General features: G+C 41.4%; 1 protein-coding gene across 1 annotated transcript in view; it reads right to left on the reverse strand.

The window, feature by feature from the left end:
- The window catches only part of E2F7 (E2F transcription factor 7), a 36,060-nt gene extending 16,338 nt beyond the window's left edge, over positions 1 to 19,722 (reverse strand). The window contains exons 1-4 of the mRNA XM_070755756.1: positions 19,539 to 19,722; positions 18,854 to 18,946; positions 8,190 to 8,468; positions 4,488 to 4,656 (exon numbers count right to left, since the gene is read on the reverse strand). Of these exons, the coding sequence (XP_070611857.1) occupies positions 4,488 to 4,656; positions 8,190 to 8,468; positions 18,854 to 18,946; positions 19,539 to 19,550 (553 nt within the window). The 5' untranslated portion in view covers positions 19,551 to 19,722. The remainder of the gene's footprint in view (positions 1 to 4,487; positions 4,657 to 8,189; positions 8,469 to 18,853; positions 18,947 to 19,538) is intronic.
- Between the last annotated feature and the right edge of the window lie 1,971 nt (positions 19,723 to 21,693).

The following is a 21,693-nucleotide window of genomic DNA, read 5'->3' on the forward strand; positions in this document are numbered from 1 at the left end:
AGCTGCCGCCGTCAGGGCTCCCGCTTGCAGTCAGCTGAGAGAAAGAAAGAGAGACATATAAGAGAGGCAGAGAGAGAGAGAGAAAGAGAAAGAAAGAGAGACATAGCAAGAGAGGCAGAGAAAGAGAGACAGAGCGAGAAAGAGAGACAGCAAGAGAGGCAAAGAAAGAGAGATAGAGAAAGAGAGAGAGAAAGAGAGACAGAGAAAGAGAGGCAGAGAGAGAAAAAGAAAGAGAGACATAGCAAGAGAAAAAGAGAGACTTAGCAAGAGAGGCAGAGAGAGAGAAAAGAGAAAGAAAGAGAGACAGAGAGAGAGAAAGAGAGAAAGAAAGAAAGAAAGAAAGAAAGAGAGATAGCAAGAAAGGCAAAGAGAAAGAGACATATAGCAAGAGACAGTGAAAGAGAGAGAGAGAGCAAGAAAGAGAGAAAAAAGCAAGAAAGAGAAAGCAAGAGAGAGAGAGAGAGAGAGCAAGGGAGAGAGAAAGACATAGAGGAAGGGAAGGAGAGAGAAAGAGAGCAAAAAAGAGAGGAAGAAAGAAAGAGGGATGGAGAGAGAGAAAGAAGGGAAGGAAAAGAGAGAAAGAGGGAGAAATAGAGCGAAAGGGGGGGAAGAGAGAGGGTTTTTTTGTCCAAACTTTTCTTTAGCCCCCCCCCCCCTTTCAATGTTCCCCAGGATTTTGAAAATATGAATAATGTGCCGCGGCTCAAAAAAGGTTGGGAAACACTGCTCTAGATGTTGAACTCAACTGTGGGTCTGAATCAGGAGGCAGGCACATATCAGGATGGTATGGTCTGGGCAAGCATGCGCAAAAGATGTGCACATGCTTGCCCGCCAGGATGACATGGGCCATATCCTTACCATTTCCACGATAGCCACACTTAACTGTACTGACCTAGGCTTCCTGATAAACCATAAAGCAGAGTCCCCAAAAACCATTTTTATTTCAACTGTTATGTATTATGTTCATTCACTGCCATATTAAGTCCCAAACAGTGTTAATTAGTCCGACAGAAGTCTGCCACAGTCTTTCGGAAGAAGGCTGATAAGCAACAACCTTTCTCTCTTTTGACACGCTGCCAAAGACCTAAATGGCAAGGAGCTTTGCAAGGCCACACAATCAGAATGAAGCTGCCGAGTTACACCAATCAGAATTGAACCAAATTGTTTCCTGCAAAGAGCACATCCATATGCTCATCTTTTATGTCTTATGGGAGGGGCTAATCATATCCAAGTCTTACTCCCGAGTAGTCGTTTGGCGGGACCCAGGGGAAGAGCCTTCTCTGTGGCGGCCCCGACCCTATGGAACCAGCTCCCCCTAGAGATTAGAACTGCCCCCACCCTCCTTGCCTTTCGCAAACTCCTTAAAACCCATCTCTGCCGTCAGGCATGGAGGAATTGAGACATCTCCCCCAGGCCTACACAGTTTATGCATGGTATGGTTGTGTGTATGTTTGCTTTTAATAATGGGTTTTTTAGTGTTTTTAAATTATTAGATTTGTTGTACATTGTTTTATTGTTGCTGTGAGCTGCCCCGAGTCTACGGAGGGGGCGGCATACAAATCTAATAAACAAACAAACAGTCTTTTTCCTCCTTAACTGTTCTTGCCTTCTGGCAGCCTTGCACATGTGTGCATTGGGAACAGGCTCCCCCTGTTCCTCTGCTTTGCTGATGTCAGCCTCTGGAGCACTGATCTCTCAGATTTCTGCCGACTGGCCCATGGTCCTCCCCAGCCTCCTCGCTGTCTGACTTTGCTGCCAGCTCTGCAGGCCAATGGCAAACAACACTACCGGCCTTTTAGTTGTATATATGTGGGGGGAGGTGTCTGGCAGCAGGTGCTCTTCACCTGCCCCTCCAAGTAATAGGCATGGTGGTAATGGCACCAGGCAGAGTCGGGGGTTCAGGCACGTGATGTATACCACTGGGCATGCCTGCTCCATCCCATGTAACTAAGACAGGACAGGTGGCTGCCCAGGGCATCCAGCAGGCTCTACTGTGTGCCTCTCACCTGCGCCTCTGCCTCTGGCTACTTCCACTGTTGTGGGCTAAGACAAGGTGACGAGAGTGTGGTGTGGCTGCTGCCAGACACCATTGGCCTGCCTACTCTATCCCATCTGTTTTTGCTTGTGGTTTTGAGCAGGTCACCACTGGTCATCTCCTCTGCCCCCTCACAGGTCTTGTTCCCCTCGTACACCTGACACATCTTGGCACCTGTGGGCCACTGCTACCACCGAGACTGCCAGCAGCTCATGCAGGTCAATTAGGCTGCAGCTGTTGTCACCTGGAGCACCAGACCTGCCCAGATTGAGAAGGCGAAGTGGCCAGAGAGCAAGGTGAATAGTGGTGGTTGAGTACCCCCAGGCAGGGAAAAGACCGCCATCCTGAGATGGGAAAGCCAGATCCCCATTGGCACCATGGCCACCCAGGCCCAGCTGGGATTGCATGCTTCATCCCCATCTCTGCTGGGCCTAGGCAGCCATAAACTGATGGGGATCTGGCTTTCCCTGCTTGCAGTGCCCTCTTTTGCATGCTAAGCCTTGGAATACTCTATCACCTCTACTCGGTCTTTCTAGCTGGCTGCTTCGGTTCCTTCGGGCTGGGCAGATCTTTGGAGTGGTGACAACGGCAGCAGGACTAAGGAGCATCAGATACACAAGGGGAACATGCTCCATGTGCAAGCCAAGGGCAAGAGCTAGAAAGGGTCCGAGAAGATGACTAGCAGCGACTTGCTCTCCAACTGCAAGCCAAACCAAACAGTGGGATGGAGGAAGTATGTACAGCCAGCCTGATGGTGGCAGCAGGCTCTGGGGCCCCAGCAAAGGGGCCAGCAGACTGTGGGTTCAGCCAGAAACCATCCCCCCTGCACACAAACGACGGCAAGTGCAAGGTGGCCAACTGTTTCTGGCTTAGCTGCCCCGCCCTCTGCCTTGCTTCACCCTGTGGGATGAGCCTTCCACCATCTGCCCTGGTGGTCCCTGGATTCCATTCCCAACCCTGCCCAGTCCCCACAGGCACCACCCATGCAAGTGACGTCAAGCTGGCCATGCCCAGTCAACTCCCCCGACCACGCTCATCCCCCCCGGAGGACAACTACAATGCTGATCTGGCCCTCAATGAAATCGAGTTTGACACCCCTACTCTGAAATATGGAAAAAAACAAATATTGAATAAAATACTTTGGTATTTTTTTTGTACTCTAGAGCAGGGGTGCAAACGTTGTCACAGTGCCATCATGTGACATATTGGGACTTCCCCCTCCCCTTTGCTAAACCGTGTTGGGGCGTTGTCCGCATGTGACAAATCCAACACCCCCAATGTGGGAGTTTGACAGCCCTGCGCTAGAGTTTGACCAACTGTGTGTGTGAAATTTTTGGCATGTTTCCCAATTTCTGAAAACAAGAGTGATCCATAGGCACACTGAGTGTCCTAATTTAATGGGTTTTCACAGCAATGGGTTATGTGTACAAGCCTCAAGGTTATGAAAAAGATACCTTTTTTGATAGGGGGCTAGTGGCTATATCCTCCAAAAGATCACAACTCTGAGGTAAATGCCAAATCAAGCATGGGCCAGGATTACCTGAGATTAGTCCACTGTTGTCATGGTGGCTATGAAGTTCCGACTGGATTCTTTCGGGAGAAAGTTAGAAAATCCCCAGCACTTCAGTTACAGAAAATCAACTACAAACCCAGCAATAAATTTAAATAACTTTGGAAGGGCGGCTGTTGAGAAGCTGGCAGACTAATACAACAGCATCTTTTCAAATTTATCACTGAAAATCAGCTTTCACAAGTGACAATTTGTCGAACTGATCATTAGTGACATCAAAATATTCTGCAGCACTATTGCAATGACCCTGTCCTCAGTCTTAGAATTATAGGTAGCAAAATAATTTTACATAATTATTCTGAAGACTAAAGTTTGCATCAATAAATAAGGAGATATGAACTGAGTTGGCTTAAAACATGAACTATATAAAATCCCCTCCCAAGAAATTTACAAGTTCTATAACTGATTATAAACAAATTATGTTTATATTATACCAATCCTTTCACATTTTTAATGTATTAGGTAGGTTGAAATAGTTTGGTTTTAATGCTTGTCTAAATTAGCAATGCTCTTATTAATTTCAAAGCATACTACAATTCAAACTATTATATTATGTGTTGATGTGGAAGGCATACGTCATGCAAAACGATATGATACAGATTCTTTTCAGCTATGATTTTTTTCCTACTGGTATGTGTTTTTGGAGCAAATCCTGTGAAGGAATTACTTGGCAGCATTACAAAACAATTCAGCAGCACCTTCTAGAGAACACATGCAAATTATGCAGTGAACATAGAACACATGCAAATTACACAGTAGCACAATATATTTAAATAGGGCATATTTACAGCACTATGTCTCGTGGATTCATATTAAGGTCAATATTAAGGTTATTAGGAACATTCATTTTTGCAATCAACCTTATTTTGCTGACATACATACCAAGGCTGAAAGCCACTTCATCCAAAGAAATTGTCGTCTTTTCTGCTGATAAAGGGTAACTAGGATAGCGAGCTAAAAACTTTTGGCACAGCAGTCCTAAGCTTTTCTGTTTTCTGCTGGGTCTTTGCTTTTCATATTCATCTGCAGTTCCATCATCTGCAGTATCACACTAGAAAAAGAGAGAATGGTTCTTTATGGCCATCTGTTACATTACCCCAAAGCACTGATTAAATATAGCTGTTTACCAATATACGTACAAACTAATATACAGTGGTACTCCTACTTAAGAACTTAATTCATTCTGTGACCAGGTTCTTAAGTAGAAAAGTTCTTAAATAGAAGCAATTTTTCCCATAGGAATCAATGTAAAAGCAAATAATGTGTGCAAACCCATTAGGAAAGAAATAAAAGCTCAGAATTTTGGTGGGAGGAGAAGGAGAAAGAAGAGGAGGAGGACAGTCGCTGCTGAAGGAAGACAGTGAGGTGAGGATAATAAAAAAAAATTCAAAACTATAAGGCTTAAAAAAAAAGAGGGACTCTGAAGCGGCGAGGAGGAGCACACGCCTCCCTCCTTTTGCTCTGGGCTGCCAAAGCCTCCTTAAGCACCACTGAAAGGCTCCTTTGGCAGCCCAGAAAAGCCTGAGATGGCTGGGATTAAAGGTGGAATGGCAGGAAACTGGCCGGGCCTTCGTGCCACTGTCAAATTTCCTGGAAATTTTTCCGGGCTCGGGTTCTTAAGTAGAATATGGTTCTTCAGTAGAAGCAAAAAAAATTGAACACCCGGTTCTTATCTAGAAAAGTTCTTAAGTAGAAGCGTTCTTAAGTAGAGGTACCACTGTGTATGTTTTAGAAGCTCATATCTGAACATTAGATAATCTGTATTGCTTTCTTATTACAAGCTGTATTATTATTATTATTATTCAGAACAATATAATTTCGAAACATGTTACTATACTTCAGATAGTAAACAGATTTGGTTTAAAGAAGTGCTGTTTGAAAATCCAGGGAGAATACTTCAGCTCTCTGAGTAAAAACCATCAAGTAATCTGGTATTCATTTATATTTTCTTTCCTCTGTGGAAGTTTCTATGTTATACATCTTGTCCTCACTAGAATGAGTGAATTATGTTTTTAATTCAACTACAGTGGTATCTCGACATACGAGTTTAATTCGTGCCAGAGCCGACCTCGTATGTCGATCAATTCGTATCTCGAACCAATGCATTTAGATTTGGCTTTTCGCCCAGAGATAACTGGGAAAAATGGAATTCTTGCGCCACCTAGTGGACGCTCGGCTCGTATCCCGAATTTAAGCTCGTATGTAGAACAGAAATTTTGCTTGCCTCTCTGCTCGTAACTTGGAATACTCGCATGTGGAGCAGCTCGTATCTAGAGGTACTACTGTAGTTACTTCTTTTGGAACATCTGCTCCAATATTTCACAAGTAGGTCCAAAGTTTAGGGACCCACCCATTTTAATTTAGACTGTTGGGAAGATACCTATGCAATACCTGAAAGTCTATACTTCATATTAAGTTGCCTTTACTGTCTGTTTGTGCTCATCTTCCTAGTCTCATATACCTTACATACTGTATCCATCCATCCATAAATATTCTCCAGTACCAAAATTATTAGTTAATCTCTTGGTAGATACCATGAAACACTGATACAACATAAGCAGGAACATTACAGCAAATTGAGATTTTATTGAAATGATGAAATGTTTCCCATGTCATAATGCAAGCTCTACCTCTTATACAATTGCGTGCAATATTGCAGTGCAAGTACCAGAGGGAGACTGATATTTTGACTCCAGCCCATTTAACAGTGCATATCTATCCCAATAAGAGGAGATTCCTAAAATATCAATGTAGTAAAAGTGAAGCTTTGTCAGGCTAAATTGAATTAATATGTTAATTATTATTGGAAATGTTGTTTGACCTCAGGGGGGATGGGAGGCGTGGCCAGTTTGAGGTCACTAGTGTCAGAGATGCCTGTGGGGGCCCAAGTGCTCTGCCAGTGAAAACGGGTTCCCAATCTCTGTTTTCGGCTGGGACGACCACCTGCAACCCTCTTCCATCAAAAACAGACTTTGGGAGGGCTGTGCAGAGAGTTGCAGGAGCCATCTCAGCTGAAAATAGAGCCTGGGAACCCATTTTCGCTGGCAGAGGCATCACAGGTCAGTCCTTCACTGTTTCCAGCGCAGCCCTGGGGGCCCTTTCTAAGCAACCTGTGGGCCGGATCTGGCTTGCGGGCCTTGAGTTTGACACCCTGGTCTAAATGGATCTCTTTTATGACCTCTCTTATACTTAAATTTTACTAAGCATTCTACACCAATTAAATATGAAACATAAGAGGCCTTGGTCATTGGTTTGCACACAGAAACCTGTACTGAAGGGGGAGAAATTAGAAATACAGGAAGTCCTTGATTTACAATCACAACTGGATTGGAATTTTGGCCATAGGTTGTTGCAGATGTAAGTCAAGGCATCATATCCCCAGAACTGAAATTTTGACAGTTTTTTTTATGGTGGCCATTAAATAAATCATGTGGTTGAAAGTCCAAATCCGCTCGTCCAAATGGGGGTTTTCAGCTGGAAATTGGCAAAAAACCCAAAACAGGCTACAGACACATTATGGTGAGACAACACAGTGGTTGTAAATATGAGATGCTTGTCAAGTGTCCAAAATAAGATCACATGACTGTGGGAAAGAGCATGTTTTACAATGATTGGAAGTGTTTTCCAATAATTTTAACTTGAAACGAGTGCGAGTCAATTGAGGTGACTGGGGCTCGTCCTTGTCCAACTGTCTGGGGGTGGCCCTCTGGAATCAACTCCGCCTGGAGATTAGAACCGCCCCCACCCTCCTTGCCTTTCGTAAGTTACTGAAGACCCACCTATGTCACCAGGCATGGGGTAATTGAGGTATCCCCAGGCTAATATAGTTTATCTGAGTTGTATGGTTTTAATGATATGGGTTTTTAGATGTTTTTAACTATTGGATTTGTCATATTGTTTATCACTGTTGTGAGCCGCTCTGAGACTTTGGAGAGGGGCGGCATAAAAAATCTTATAAATTATTATTATTATCAGTTGAAGAGTCCCTGGAGTATTCCATCCATTTCAAAGCAGTTATAAACATAAATTACTTTAAAAAATGGTAAAGCCAATGCATTCAGAACTTGAAATCTCCTTCATTTGAATGTGAAAAGGTTGTTGCCCATTTTTCTAAAAGTGCTTTAGGTCTTTCCTAGCCCATCTATTGTATTATCAGGATCATATTTATCCTAGGCTCACAAGAGTTATATGCTCAGCTTTGAATCTTTAAGTTCAAAAAGCATTCAGATGGCAACAGGTTGTCATTGTTCTATGCTTTTCTTAACCCAATCAGACATATTTCTCACCCTGCAGTGCTCCTATGAGAGCCCACGAAAAGATAAGATTCTTTTAAGCAGCTGCCAAGAGATAGATTGAAAACATGCTAGATACTCCTGAAACACACCTCGCTTGTTTCAGATCTGAATGCTGCTTGCTACTAATGTAAAATAAACTATACATAACTAAAGAGAATAGAATTCAAATAAAGGTTACTGAGATTGTGGATGTTAAAGAACAACTGTTTATATGCCTAAAGAGATTTTTATATAATTAAAATAGGTAGCCATTTAATTGTGACAATTTTCCCTGTGACAAGTGAGTTACCTGTGAGGAATCGGGGAAAGCATCACTGAATTCATTGTTCTCAATTGGTCTGAAGAGTTCTTTTTTCTTTTCCCTGTCCCGCATGTCAGGACTAGCAGCACTAATAAGCATCTTTAGGTTAGCTGTTGGAGTCCATGGATCTGCAAGAGGCCTATCTGTCAGCTTCACAGGTGTAATTGGGCTTCTCTCAGGAGTACAGGTTTTTTGCTTGGATAAATCAATGGGCTCATTTTTCATGGGAGTCTTTGGGGTCATTCTGGGTCGATCAAATATATTTTCCTGTTAGAAAGAAGGCAGCCAATTAACATTTAAATGTATTAATAATTCCCAGGTTACACAACACTTCAGCTTCACACCAAGAATTACCTGCTCAGGACTCAAGACTGTCAATGGCTTCTAGCCAAGATGACCAGGCATTGCTTTAATATCAAGGGTAGAATACCTCTCAGAAAGGGTAATACCGTGCTGTTTTTCTCATAAACATCACAATGGCTGACTTTCATGGGAACAAATGTGTAATAAGATAGATGTAACCAGTAAGGCTCTTCAAATAGCTTGCCTTGACTTTTATAGGAAGGAAAAGAAATTATAATTTGGAAAGGTGATAAGGAACTGACTCAACCTAAACATCAGAACACTTAAGTCACAATGGTTGTGAATCAAGTTTATCCTCAGAACAGCACTTTTTAAAATTCATATTGGGAAGGAAGGAATCAAAACCATCATTCAGAGTCTTATTTATTTATTTATTTTATTTATACAGTTTTTATGCCGCCCTTCTCCTTAAGACTTGGGGCGGCTTACAACATGTTAGCAATAACACTTTTTTAAACAGAGCCAGCATATTGCCCCCACAATCCGGGTCCTCATTTTACCCACCTCGGAAGGATGGAAGGCTGTGTCAACCTTGAGCGGGTGATGAGATTTGAACCGCTAACCTACAGATCTGCAGTCAGCTCCAGTGACCTGCAGTACATCACTCTACCTGCTGCGCCACCCCAGCTCTAGACTTTTTTAGACTTTCTAACTCAGAGGTCTTCAAACTTGACAACTTTAAGACTTGTGGACTTCAACTCCTAGAATTCTCCAGCCAGGTATTATTCAAATAATTCTGGGAGTTGAAGTCCACAAGTGTTAAAGTTGCCAAGTTTGTGGACCCCTGTTCTAGCTTCTTCAAAAAATACTTCATAGACGAGTTGCAATGTTTAAGGGCATATCACATAACTTTCATATACAAGATGACCCACAACTTACAACCAGTTAGTTAGTGACTGTTTGAAGTTATGATTAATCTGAAAAAGGGAATTTATAACCCAGATTTGAGGTTTTAATGTAATAGATACAAACACGTAATAGATACAAACACGTAATATACACATAATAGATACAAACTGAATGTAAATCGCTCCAAACTTGACTGCAGAAAATATGATTTCAGCAATAGAGTGGTCACCGCCTGGAACTCATTACCTGACTCTTTTGTTATGTTATGATATTATGTGCCTAATGTCCCTGTCCTACTGTCTTATTATCCTTTCTATTACTACGTTCTAGTTATGTTATGTTAATATGTACTATAATACTATACTTGTTTTACAAATAAATAAATAAAATAAATAAGTAATGGCTGGGCCCCTTCCAGACATGTGATTGAACTTTGGATGCTTGGCAACTTGGCCACATTTACGACAATTTGCAGCATCCCATAGTGATGTGACCACATTTTGCAATAGTTTGCCAAAAGCCAGCACTCGGTTTTCAACAAAACTACCCCATAGAGAACAACTCTGGCCATCGCTTTACGACTGACAAAAAAAAATATATAGTAAAAAACATGTTATATTATGGTTGTATGTATTATGATCATATGTTGAGGACTACCTGCGTATGAAGACCTATATTTAATTAATATGGGATTTATTCACACATTGTGCTTGGTCATAAATCAATTTACTGTGACTGAAGTGGTGAGGATCAGAATATTTATAATCAGAAAGCAATAATATCTTTCTAAAATTAATACCTTCATATTTGAATAAACAGTAAAGATTCAATGACTTAATTTTAATAGGTACTGTTACAGTTAATTACAAAAATATGTGTAGATATCAACAAAACACTCTGACGAAACGCTCTGATGTAATGTATATGGCAATTATATCATATCTTGCGTTATTTAATGTTACTAAATTGTATAGTCAGTTTGATCTTAAGGACAGAGATATGTAGAATAATCACTTGATTTGCCACTTCTTCTATCCCTTTTTGTAAGAACTTGCTTTTTTTTTAAAGGTGCAAATCTTTGGGAAGACATGAATTAGAAGTTCTGTTTTTCCTATCCATCTTTTTATGATTCAACTGCTAGCAAGACATTTTAGTTTAGGCTGAGCATAAGTACTAAATCTTATTTATTAAAAACTCCCATTAATACAAGTGGCAATTGCAATACAATGGTTTGTACTTAAGTAATATGCAACTTTTTAGAATGGTGGAACTTTACAAAGGCAAAATGTTAAATTATTCTTATTAAGACACCTAGCTTTGTTGAAGGGAGCATTACACAGCAGTCAAGAACCATTTAGACTTGTTTTACCTGCTAAGTTGGTTAGAGGTCTAGAGATTTATTGCAGATAACGAGTGTGCCAAATGACTCAAATCTTCTTATCTGAGTAGGTTCAATATAAGCAGTTTGATAAAGAAAAGGACTATGTCTGCATTTATATGTATTTTTTGTTTCCCTCCTTCAGCTTTACAAATACCTTTCTGAGCTAATAGTTACATTAGATCAGTGATTCTCAACCTTTCTAATGCTGCGACTCCTTAATACTGTTCCTCATGTTGTGGTGACCCCCAACCATAAGTCTAGCGCCAATTTTCTCAACAGAGCTTTAAGCTGATTGGCAGGAAGGTCAGAGGGACACCCCCAATGTAAATGCCTGATTGGTCAGATTGTAAAAATATGTTCCAAGGTTCCAAGAATAGAAGCTTTAGTTCCTAACACCATGGGAAATTTGTCTTTTCCCATGGTCTTAGGCGACCCCCAAAGGGGTCCCAACCCCCAGGTTGAGAACCACTGCATTAGATGTTACATATTTTTAAGTACTACTGTATTTAAAAGGTGGCTTATCTCTCTTCTTGAAATTTAAAACTATTTGTAATTGATATTTTATTGCGCACATACACTTTGCCTGTGTTAAATTGTATAACTAAAAGTGTACAGTAGTCCGTCACCTATCGCTGGTGTTACGTTCCAGACCCGGCCGCGATAGGTGAAATCCGCAATGGGGAATTTATCGACTCCGGATGCCTGGAGGCGAGCAACGGCCGGCTAACCTTTCCCCCCCACTACTACTTACTCTGCGCCTGAGGAAAAGAAGGGGAGGGGGGCAAAAGAATCGCCGCCCCCGAGCATTCCCGACCCACTGCTATTCTTTGCAGCAGTTCGGCCAAATGTTGTCTTTTTTGCCTTGCCCCGGCTGGAAAGTCCCTGGTGAGCTGCCCCGGCTGGTTCTTTTTTCTCTCTCTCTCTTTTCTTTTCTTTCCCCCTCCACCCGCCCAGCACTTCCTCTCCTGCCCTCAAGCCCAGTCTGGAAATCCCCGCCGCGTCGCGTTCCTTTCTTTGCTCGCGCTCGCTCGTTCGCGCACTGCCGGGAGCTCTTTCTACAACCCCAAGCACACCGCCGCCGCCAACCACTAAGCGCGCCTCCAAAGACTGCCTTCTCGGCACTGGCGAGTTGAACGAGGGGACTGGCCTCCGCCAGAGCTCAGTCCCCGCCCCGCTCATCATTCGCCCAGCCGTGGGCAGGTTGGCTTGTCCTGCCCCTCCAAACTTCTAAGCGCCGTATCTGTGCCAACGCTGACTTCAAAACCCGCGATGAAGTGAAGCCGTGGTGGGTGAAGCGCGATATAGCGAGGGACTACTGTATTTGTAAAATCAAAATAATTACTTTCATTGATGAAAAGCAACTTTAAATACCAAAACAGGAAAAAACAGTTACATATCCAGGTTTCAACAACTACCGAATCAATAAATCTTACTGAATCAATAAATTAATCAATGAATCAATAAATCCACAGGGTTCACGTCATTGTCCAGAGGATCATTGGTTGCCCACTCTACTCCTTGAAGAGTTTTATAGCTCCTGCTGCCTTAAGAAAGTTCAAAACTTTCTTAAAGATCCCTCTCATCCTGGGCACCATTTTTTTGAACTATTACCATCTGGCAAACAGTACAAGATAACAAGAACAAGGACAAATAGGCTGAAAAACAGCTTCTAAGTAACTATATTGAATTCTACTGTATAGTGCAATATTGGGTTTTCAATTCAATTGTATAATGTGAAGGATGTGTGTTTGTGTTTTATTTTTATAGTTATAATATACATTGAAGATGGCATTTAATTTTGTTGTACGATGTGCAATGACAATAAACTAAACACAAATCCCCATGAACAACCTTCATGAAAACATTGGAATTTCCAGTTTGATCTGGTTGAAAGAAACTACTAATTAAAACTCTTGTTTATCAGGAGAGCACCATAAAGACTTCACCTATGGTTCGTTAAGTTTTAGACATAAATTGGAATTTCAACTTGATTTTTTTCAAACCAGAATCAATTCTCAAGTCTTTTGTTATGCAATGCTCTTCCACACGCAGTTAGTTCCAATATTTTAAAATAAGCAGCACAGCAATAAAAGAATTATAAAAACAAGGAGGAATATTGAGTAAGTTTATTGAACTTAAAAAATCTTATAAATCATAACACTGAACATATTACCAGGCACAATGTAGTAGTGAAATGTAACTCAGAAACAACAAATTAAAAGTTGTCTGATTAAATGGTTGCAAAATTCAAAGAGTTACAGAGATGAGACAGTAGGAATTTCAATAGAAAAACAATAGTACATTCACCTTCAATATTATATTTTAAAAGAACTGATATGTTTCATTGCAATATATTATTTCAGTCATGATTGCTAAAATGACTAGCTTTCTTTTATCTAAAATGGTAAAAATACAATAAATTATATACAGTAATACCTTGTCTTACGAACCTAATTGGTTCCCGGGGGAGGTTCGTAAGACGAAACATTGTTTCCCATAGGAAACAATGTAAAATCAATTAATCCGTGCAATGAAAAAAAAACCAATGCAAAAAACCGCCGCCGCCCGGCTGTCACCTTTTGAAACAGCCGGGGGGCTTCTCGGCGGCCTCCCGAACGCCGAACGCCAAACCAGAACTTCCGGGTTCGGCGTTCGGGAGGCCGCCGAGAAGCCCCCCGGCTGTTTCAAAAGGTGACAGCCAGGCGGCGGGGCTTCTCGGCGGCCTCCCGAACGCCGAGCCTGGAAGTTCGGCAAAAGTTCGGGAGGCCGCCGAGAAGCCCCGCCGCCCGGCCGTCACTTTTTGAAACAGCCGGGGGGCTTCTCAGCGTCCTCCTGAACCCGAACGCCAAACCCGAACTTCCGGGTTTGGCGTTCGGGAGGCCTCCAAGAAGCCCCCCGGCTGTTTTAAAAGGTGACAGCCAGGCGGCGGGGCTTCTCAGCAGCCTCCCGAACCCGAACTTTTGCTGAACTTCCGGGTTCGGCGTTCAGGAGGCCGCCGAGAAGCCCTGCCGCCCGGCTGTCGTTTTTTAAAACAGCTGGGGGGCTTCTCGGAGGCTTCCCGAATGCCGAATCCGGAAGTTCAGGTTTGACGTTCGGGTTCAGGAGGACGCTGAGAAGCCCCCTGGCTGTTTCAAAAAGCGACAGCTGGGCGGCGGGGCTTCTCGGCGGCAGTGGGTTTGTAAGAAGAAAAAAATTCGTAAGAAGAAGCAAACAATTTCTGAACCCCGGGTTCGTATCTCGGGTTGTTCGTGAGGTACCACTGTATATAGATTTGTGCCATACCTCAACTTAATCTGACATATAATCTATACATTATTTACTGTATTTTTTGGAGTATAAAACGCACCAGAATATAAGATGCACCTTAGTTTTGGGGGAGGAAAATAGCGAAAAGAATCTGCTTACCAGATATTCACCTGGCTAGCATCCTTACTCTGGTCAGTTTCAGCACATTATTTTATCCCCTGGTTAGGGCTTTTAAAAAATCCTTATTTGGAGAGAGTAACAATGAAACAGCTTGCAAGCCAATAAGTGCTGGGAACATTGTTAGAACCTGGTTAGGGCTGGAAAGAAAAGTTCTGAGCAAGTAGAGCAATGAAAAAAACTGCAAAGACTTAGGGCTTGGAAAACATTATTTGCAGAGAATAACAATGAAAGACCTTGCAAGCTGGTAAGTGCTGGGAACATTGATAGCACCTGGTTAGGACTGGAAAGCAAGTTAGAATAATGAAAAAAAAGCTCTGCAAAGACTTAGAGCTTGGAAAACATTCTTTGCAGACAGTAACAATGAAAGAACCTGCAATATAAGAGCTGGGAAGATTGTGAGCACCTAATTAGGGCTAGGGAAAAAAGCTTTAAAAGAAAAAAGCTGCATTCAAAGTATAAGATGCACCTGAATTTTCAGCCTCTTTCAGGGAGGAAAAAGGTTCATCTTATACTCAGAAAATATGGCATTTTCCAATTTATTGTTTATTATTTGTTGCTTTTTCTCCTTATTCATTTAAATTATAAATTTAAATTATAAAGAAACAGGTCTTAATTAGAAATTGGTTATGAAATATTTATATTTTAAAATATCTATTAGCCATTTGATATTTTAGATTTGCTGATTATTTATTTGAGATTTGTTGGTTATTCACCCATATTCTATTGCTTACGGGCAGTTCTAAACTTATAACTATAACTGTAAGAGAAGAATAGATAGAATGGAATGGGGGAGGCAGAGTTAAGCACATCATTAGTGTAGAGTCATTACATTGCCAGAAACGGTCTAAGTCCAACCTCTCTTGAATTCCATTGATTCTTATCTGGTGCCAATTTAATACTGGCTAGATTCTTGTGTATAGGCTTCAGCAATACATCTTTTGAACTAGTCCTTAACATATAGTTTGTGCTTGACATAATTACAACAATAATTTCCATTGATAAGCAAGGCAGTTAAGTGAATCATGCCCTATTTTTTTTAAAAAGTTTTTGCCAGTCACTGTAGTTGTTAAGTGAACCATGCAGTCATCAAACAAATCCAGCTTCTTCTACTAATATTATCACATGACAACAGAATACTGTAGCTCTTTTGAAACTATACACCAAATGTAACCCTACTCATTCACACTCACCCTTTGGCCTTTGCCTCCCATCAGTTTACCTCCTTGCAGCAAACAGAGCCTGTTAAGCCAAGCAACTGATTACACAATGTAACAATTTTCAAAAAACTTTTTGTTCCCACTTGTTAAGTGTGTTTTCCTGATTGTTTGTACCTTAAATGAATAGAAAAAAGTTATTATTCCCTGTAAACCTTGCTTTTATGTTCAGCACAATGATATTTTGAAATTGATCTATTTTTAAGGATATTTGCAATATTTCAAAATACTTAAGAAGCTTCTGGAATTGTGAGAACTATCAAGAGGTTTCTAGAACTGTCCAGAATTATCTAGAACTTTCTGGGACTGTACAGAATTGTAGGTAGATGTTTAACTACAGTTATATAGGGCCACTATAGCCCTTCCTGAGAGACAGGATCTGATTGATTGGTATTGCATAGTAAGTGGGTAATGGCCATCACAGACAAAGGGGAATTGACCTAGACAGACAGGTGTGAATTCAATATCTATTCAGATTCTGATAACGACAGTATTCACACTTCACCCAACACCCATTACAGGAGGAGCTTAGGAATGTAAATGTATATATATTGTGTTACTCTGGTACTGGGTGATCAATCTTGCTCTGCTGAATCCTCAGTACACTCTTGTACTTTAATACTGCATGGAATAAAGACCATTTTTATCAAGTTTGGAGAGACATACTTTTTCCTTACAGTACACAGCAACTTAGTCAATTTAGATGGCATCAAGAGGTTGCATACATCCAGCAGAGGCATTTTGCTACATGTGGCCAGTTTATAAAGACAAGAGCAAAAAAGTACTCTGTGGAAGCATCTGCTAAGATGTGTGAGGCCTACAAAGCATACTTCGGTATGCCTGTTGGTGACCAAGACAAACCATGGGCTCCTCATTTCACATGTGAGCACTTCAAGAAAACTCTTGAAGGTAAGTGGATAAATGCTACTCTCTTAAATAGCAGATTAACTGTGTTAATATTGTAAATATCACTGGTCATTAGTGTGAAATAGGCCTAAATCAAATTCTCAATCCAAATTTTATTTTGTTTGCTTATAGGTTGGTACAGGGGAGAGAAGAGAGCCATGCATTTTGCTATAACAAGAATTTTCCGTGAACTGACTGATGACTCAACAAATTGCTGCTTCTGCATGGTGGACCCTTCCAAACTTCGCACTGGCAAAAATGCACCGCCTATAAATGTATCCTGACATTCCTTCATCTATTGCCCCAGTACCACACTGCCCTGAACTTCCTGTGCCAACACCTCCAGACAGAGCTATACCACCTTCAAAAGAAAGCATCAGGTCAGACACCGAGGAAACTGATTTGCAGTATAGTCGTAAATCTCGGAAAACCGCACACTTCTGAACAGTTTTTGGTAATCTGTGTAAATTTGCAATGCACAGTGTTCTTAGTCTGACGGTATAAATGAGAAGATGCAAAATTGTCTGTTTCTATAGTAAAAATGCATAATTTTCATTGCTGTGGACATAAAAGTGAAGTTTATGATGAATGTAAGCAATTTTTAATTTGTTTTAGACATAAGCAATTGGAATATAACATTTAAAAGCTGGGAACAAAATTTGTGTTACATAATTATCAGCTTTCTGACCCTCAAGTGATTTGAGGCTGCAGGCAGGTGCTAAAATGAAAGTGAAACTAAAGCTGCAAGGAGGCAAATTGAAAGGGAGAATTTTATTTTCTTGTGCTAATCAGTTGCTGAATCTGGTTGCAAAGAGGTAAGTCAATAACTATAAGTGTCTGTTGAATGTTCAACTTAGACTTAGTCATGTTTGGAGTAGATCGATTTAAATAATTGGGAGGAGTTAGCGTGATTACATTTAATAAAACTTTCTGGCATATAGTGCCATAATGTACATTTCTCAAATTCTTTGCCAACAGTGTAAATCATCTGTACTATTTGGCAAATTGCTGGGAGGCAGAGGCCTTTTTTCCTTGTTTTTCTTCCTCAAAACTAAGGTGCGTCCTATACTCTGGTGTGTCTTATATTCTGAAAAATACGGTACTCTTCCCCTTTTTTCTTTAGATAATAAAAATTTAAGAATAAATAACTAAAAATTATCTGCTCTCCTTTGTTTTCTTTCCTTAACTTTTTTTCTTAGCTATAACCTTCCTTTATGTTTGTCAGAACCACCTCTGTAGATTCATTTGATTAAAGTTGCCTCCAAATATTGGTCCACAAAGATTCATTTTCCTCTTCCAAATAATGGCAAATTAGTGACTGCATTTTAACAACAACATAAAATTAAACTTGTATATTGCCTGATTTCCAACAACTCTGGGAAGCTCATTTACAATGAAAGAAATTACAATAAAACAAATAAAACATAAAAAGCAAAGTTAAAAGATGGGTGAAGAACCAGATCTTCAGATAATTTCTGAATAATAGCAGAGAGAGGTCCACCTGGACTGGACTGGTGGTGGCCTCCTTCCAGAGGTCAGTCACTATCCTGCCCAGGCAGGATTATTGAATAACTCACAATGGCCCAGTTCACTTGTTCTACTTTGTCAGGTTGATTACATGATCTGCTATCAACATTTGGTAGCAAATTATAGCGCTGTGTTTTGTATTATTTTAAACAATTGGGCACAACAAATTTATTTTACTTAACACTTTGACTCGCTCCCAAGTACTGAATTTTACTTTACTCAACTATATCACCTCCAGACATCAAGTGGCCTTTGGAACTTCCTCAAAAGTTTTTTAAAATGTCCTTCCTGTTTGCAATAGTTTTACCATTCCTGCACTAAACTACTAGTTGCGTTTAGTTAACTCGGTAAGACCAAACCAAACAAAGAATCTTAGCCTGGAGTAAATAATTTCCTAGTTCCCTAATAGAGCAGAGATGGCAAACTGATTTTAAAAAACATAGAGCTAGTGCCACGCTGAGATGCATTTTAAGAGAAATGTACCCAACAGAAAAACAGTTGCATGATATATGTGTGGGTTAAGGCTACTCTTCCTTACTTTAATGATTGAGTTAGTTAATAATTTAATGTAACAATTATCCCCAGAATATTGCTGTAAATCCTATTGTTCTCCTATATCTCCTTTCTTCTATGCCTATATCTCTTCTTCTATTCTTTCATTGATATGTTCTATTACTATATCTTCTTTTCTATTCTTTCATAGATATATTTTACTATGAGTATCTCCTCTATAACCTTCATCATGTATTTTACTATGTGTATATATATATATATATCCACTAAAACCCTCATTGTGTATTGGACAAAATAAATAAATAAAAATACAATCCTTTCATGTAGCTTTTTTTGTTTTGTTTTTTCATTTCTAAATCTATCAATCTCACTACAATTTGAAACTTTAGAGTACAGTACAGTATAAGAAAAACAATTTAAAGATTGCCTTATCACTACCAGCAGATTTTTGGAATCCAGCTCTGCCTACTTACCTTTTGTGCACTGTCCCCATCTTCGTTTATGTAATCTATCTTCCCATGTCTCGGGCTAATCAGGTCTTTTAGTGTTAAACAATTCAACTCCATCTGTAAATGTAAAAGTTGCTTAACCTCTTCAGCATTTTACATCACTCCCCAGAAATTTCAAGTCCCGCATCCCCCACCTCCCCCCGCGAAAATTATCTGAGCAAAATTTAGGAGAAAGGCGCGCTTCCCAAACGCGCACAATTTAAAACAAACCGACCACAAAGACCTAACCACAAAAAGTTTTAACTTCAAACAGAAGACGCCCGAGACTGAGCAGCCCCTTGGCGAATCTGTCACTGACGTTCAGAATTACTCAGCCGGGATCGGTTACTTTTGGCGCAAAGAACCTGGACGAGGAATCCCGGCTTTGAAAGGAGCGGGATTCCCAAGGACTCACCTCCCAAACCAAGGCGGAGACAAACCAGCTCGGCCCCGCGCCCTGAAGCGAGAGAAGGATACCCCCTCCCACTCTCCCGGCTTAACCTCGACCCCGGGGGCAGAAAAGCCAATTCCCCGCTCTGCGAGACGGGAAAGTTTTTTTTGGGGGGGGGGGGTGTCAAGGGAAGAGGATCCCGTAAAAATAAATGCAGAAGTTCTCTCTGCAGACCCCCCCTCCTCTCTCCTCCCCCCCCCCCGGGTTGTAAAGCCTTACGTTTCTCGACATTCTTTCTCAAAGCGATCCCCGAGTTTCGGACTCGGCGTCTCCAGGCTCGCTAAGGTCACCCCTGAGGGGCATCGGAGGTATTCCAAAGGGAAGAGGGACCCCGAATCCCACCTGCAGCTTCTACCTATGCCAGCAACTCGCCTCTACCGGCAGCTTCGCTACTGCCCTGGAGACTCCACTTAGGCGCTAAAGCTTGTATTCTGGCGCCTTGGAACATATTTTTACAATCCGACCAATCAGGCGTTTAGAGTGGGGGCGTCCCTCTAACCGTCCCGCCAATCGGCTTAAAGCTCTGTTAGGAGAATTGGCGCTAGACTCGGCGCGCTCTGTCTCAAGGTCCCGCGTCTTCGTCCTGGCAGCTTGGGCTATTTCCCCGCCGCCGCTGCCGCCCTCGTCGCCTCCTCCTCCTCTTCCTCTGGGGTACCTGGGAAGCGCGAGGCGTAATTTAACAGTAAGGAGGGAGGAAAGAGCCGCCCAGCTGCTTTGTTCGCCAGGAGCGGGTAGCTCAAGTGTAGCGTTGAAGAATAGGAAGGGGGAGCGGGGAATGAAGCGCACAGATGGAATTAAGAAACTTGAAACTCCGGGATGCCGTGGAAGCTGGCGGCGACCCTCTGCAGAAAGTCTGCTATTTTGGCTTAACTTTTGCGCTTCCTAAAAATCGCTTTGGAAAGTTCAGAAAAAGCGCGCCCGAACACGCCGCGCTTTGCCTGAATAGCCCTAAATAAATTGCTAATCTTTACTGAGATTCTGAAAATGAGGCAAATTCATGCATACATCAGTTTCATGGAATAGTGGAGGAGAGCAGTAGCATTTAGATTTATGTACTGCCTCGTTGTATATTAAAAAAATACTGCTCTTTTTGGGTGGTTTGCAACGCCAGCATATTGTCCCAAGAATCTGGGTTCTGGTGCTGACAGAAACAAGGGAAAATAACTTTGAAAATACACCCATGATTTTATTTTTTAACTTTTGTACATATGGAATAATATTTACTTTACTTGCTACCAAGTTACATTGATTGGAATAAAAGGGCCATGAATTATAGACACAGTGATCGAGTTATTGTGTGAGCAAGTTTCACTGGAAAATACTAGTTTTGCTTTCTGGGCACCTGTATATTGTGTGTACCCAAATGACAGAAACTAACTGAACTGCCATAACTGCAGATTAGTTCCCAGTAGTTTTCCACATGGCCATTCAGTGATTAAGTGAAATCTAGTTTAGAAAAGATTTGAGGTGGGGTAGGGGCCTCACTGAAGAATACAATAATATGTTTGCTAATCATTTTGTATAAGGTGGAAAATAAAGACTTCAAATAACTCTGAATTAATTCCAAAAATAATTATATGCATATTTTAGAAAATGTATACTGCATGTGGTATCCTGATATTACCAAACTGTGAGATAAGGGCCTAATTCCACAGATTCTATAGGTCAGTGATGGTGAACCTATGGCACGGGTGCCACAGGTGGCACGCAGAACCATATCTGTGGGCATGCAAGCCGTTGCCTTAGCTCAGCTTCAACATGCATGTGTGAGAGGGGCGGCATACAAATCTAATAAATAATAATGTGTGTGCCGGCCAGCTGATTTTTGGCTCACACAAAGGCTCTGGGAAGGCGTTTTTGGCTTCCAGAGAGCCTGCAGGGGGATGACGGAGGGGTTTTTACCCTCCCCCCAGCTCCAGGAAAGCCTTTGGAGCCTGGGGAGGACAAAACATGAGCTTACTGGGCCAACCAGAATTTGAGAAGCAGGCCGTTTCCAGCCTCCAGAGGGTCTCTGGGGGATGGGGGAAACTGCTTTTGCCCTCCGCAGGCATTGAATTATGGCTGTGGGCACTCACATGCACGCTCTTTCGGCACCCAAGAAAAAAAAATTCATCATCAGTGTTATAGGTCATCTAAAGATAGTGTTTGCTTTCCAACTGTATTGGTAAACCAGACCAGAAACTATATTGACTTAATGCATCATAATGACACAAGGTTAAAAACAATTACGTTGTATAATAAATCAAATGTTGAGTCTTAAGTTCAGTAACTGAATGGCATTATAGACCTGAACAGTGCCAAGCAGATTGACATTTAATGGCACTTCTATTCACTGAGAGTAGAAGGCAACATTTGTTTTTCTGCCCATGGTATA

This window comes from Erythrolamprus reginae, chromosome 6, assembly GCF_031021105.1.
Source record: "Erythrolamprus reginae isolate rEryReg1 chromosome 6, rEryReg1.hap1, whole genome shotgun sequence".
Taxonomy (NCBI): domain Eukaryota; kingdom Metazoa; phylum Chordata; class Lepidosauria; order Squamata; family Dipsadidae; genus Erythrolamprus; species Erythrolamprus reginae.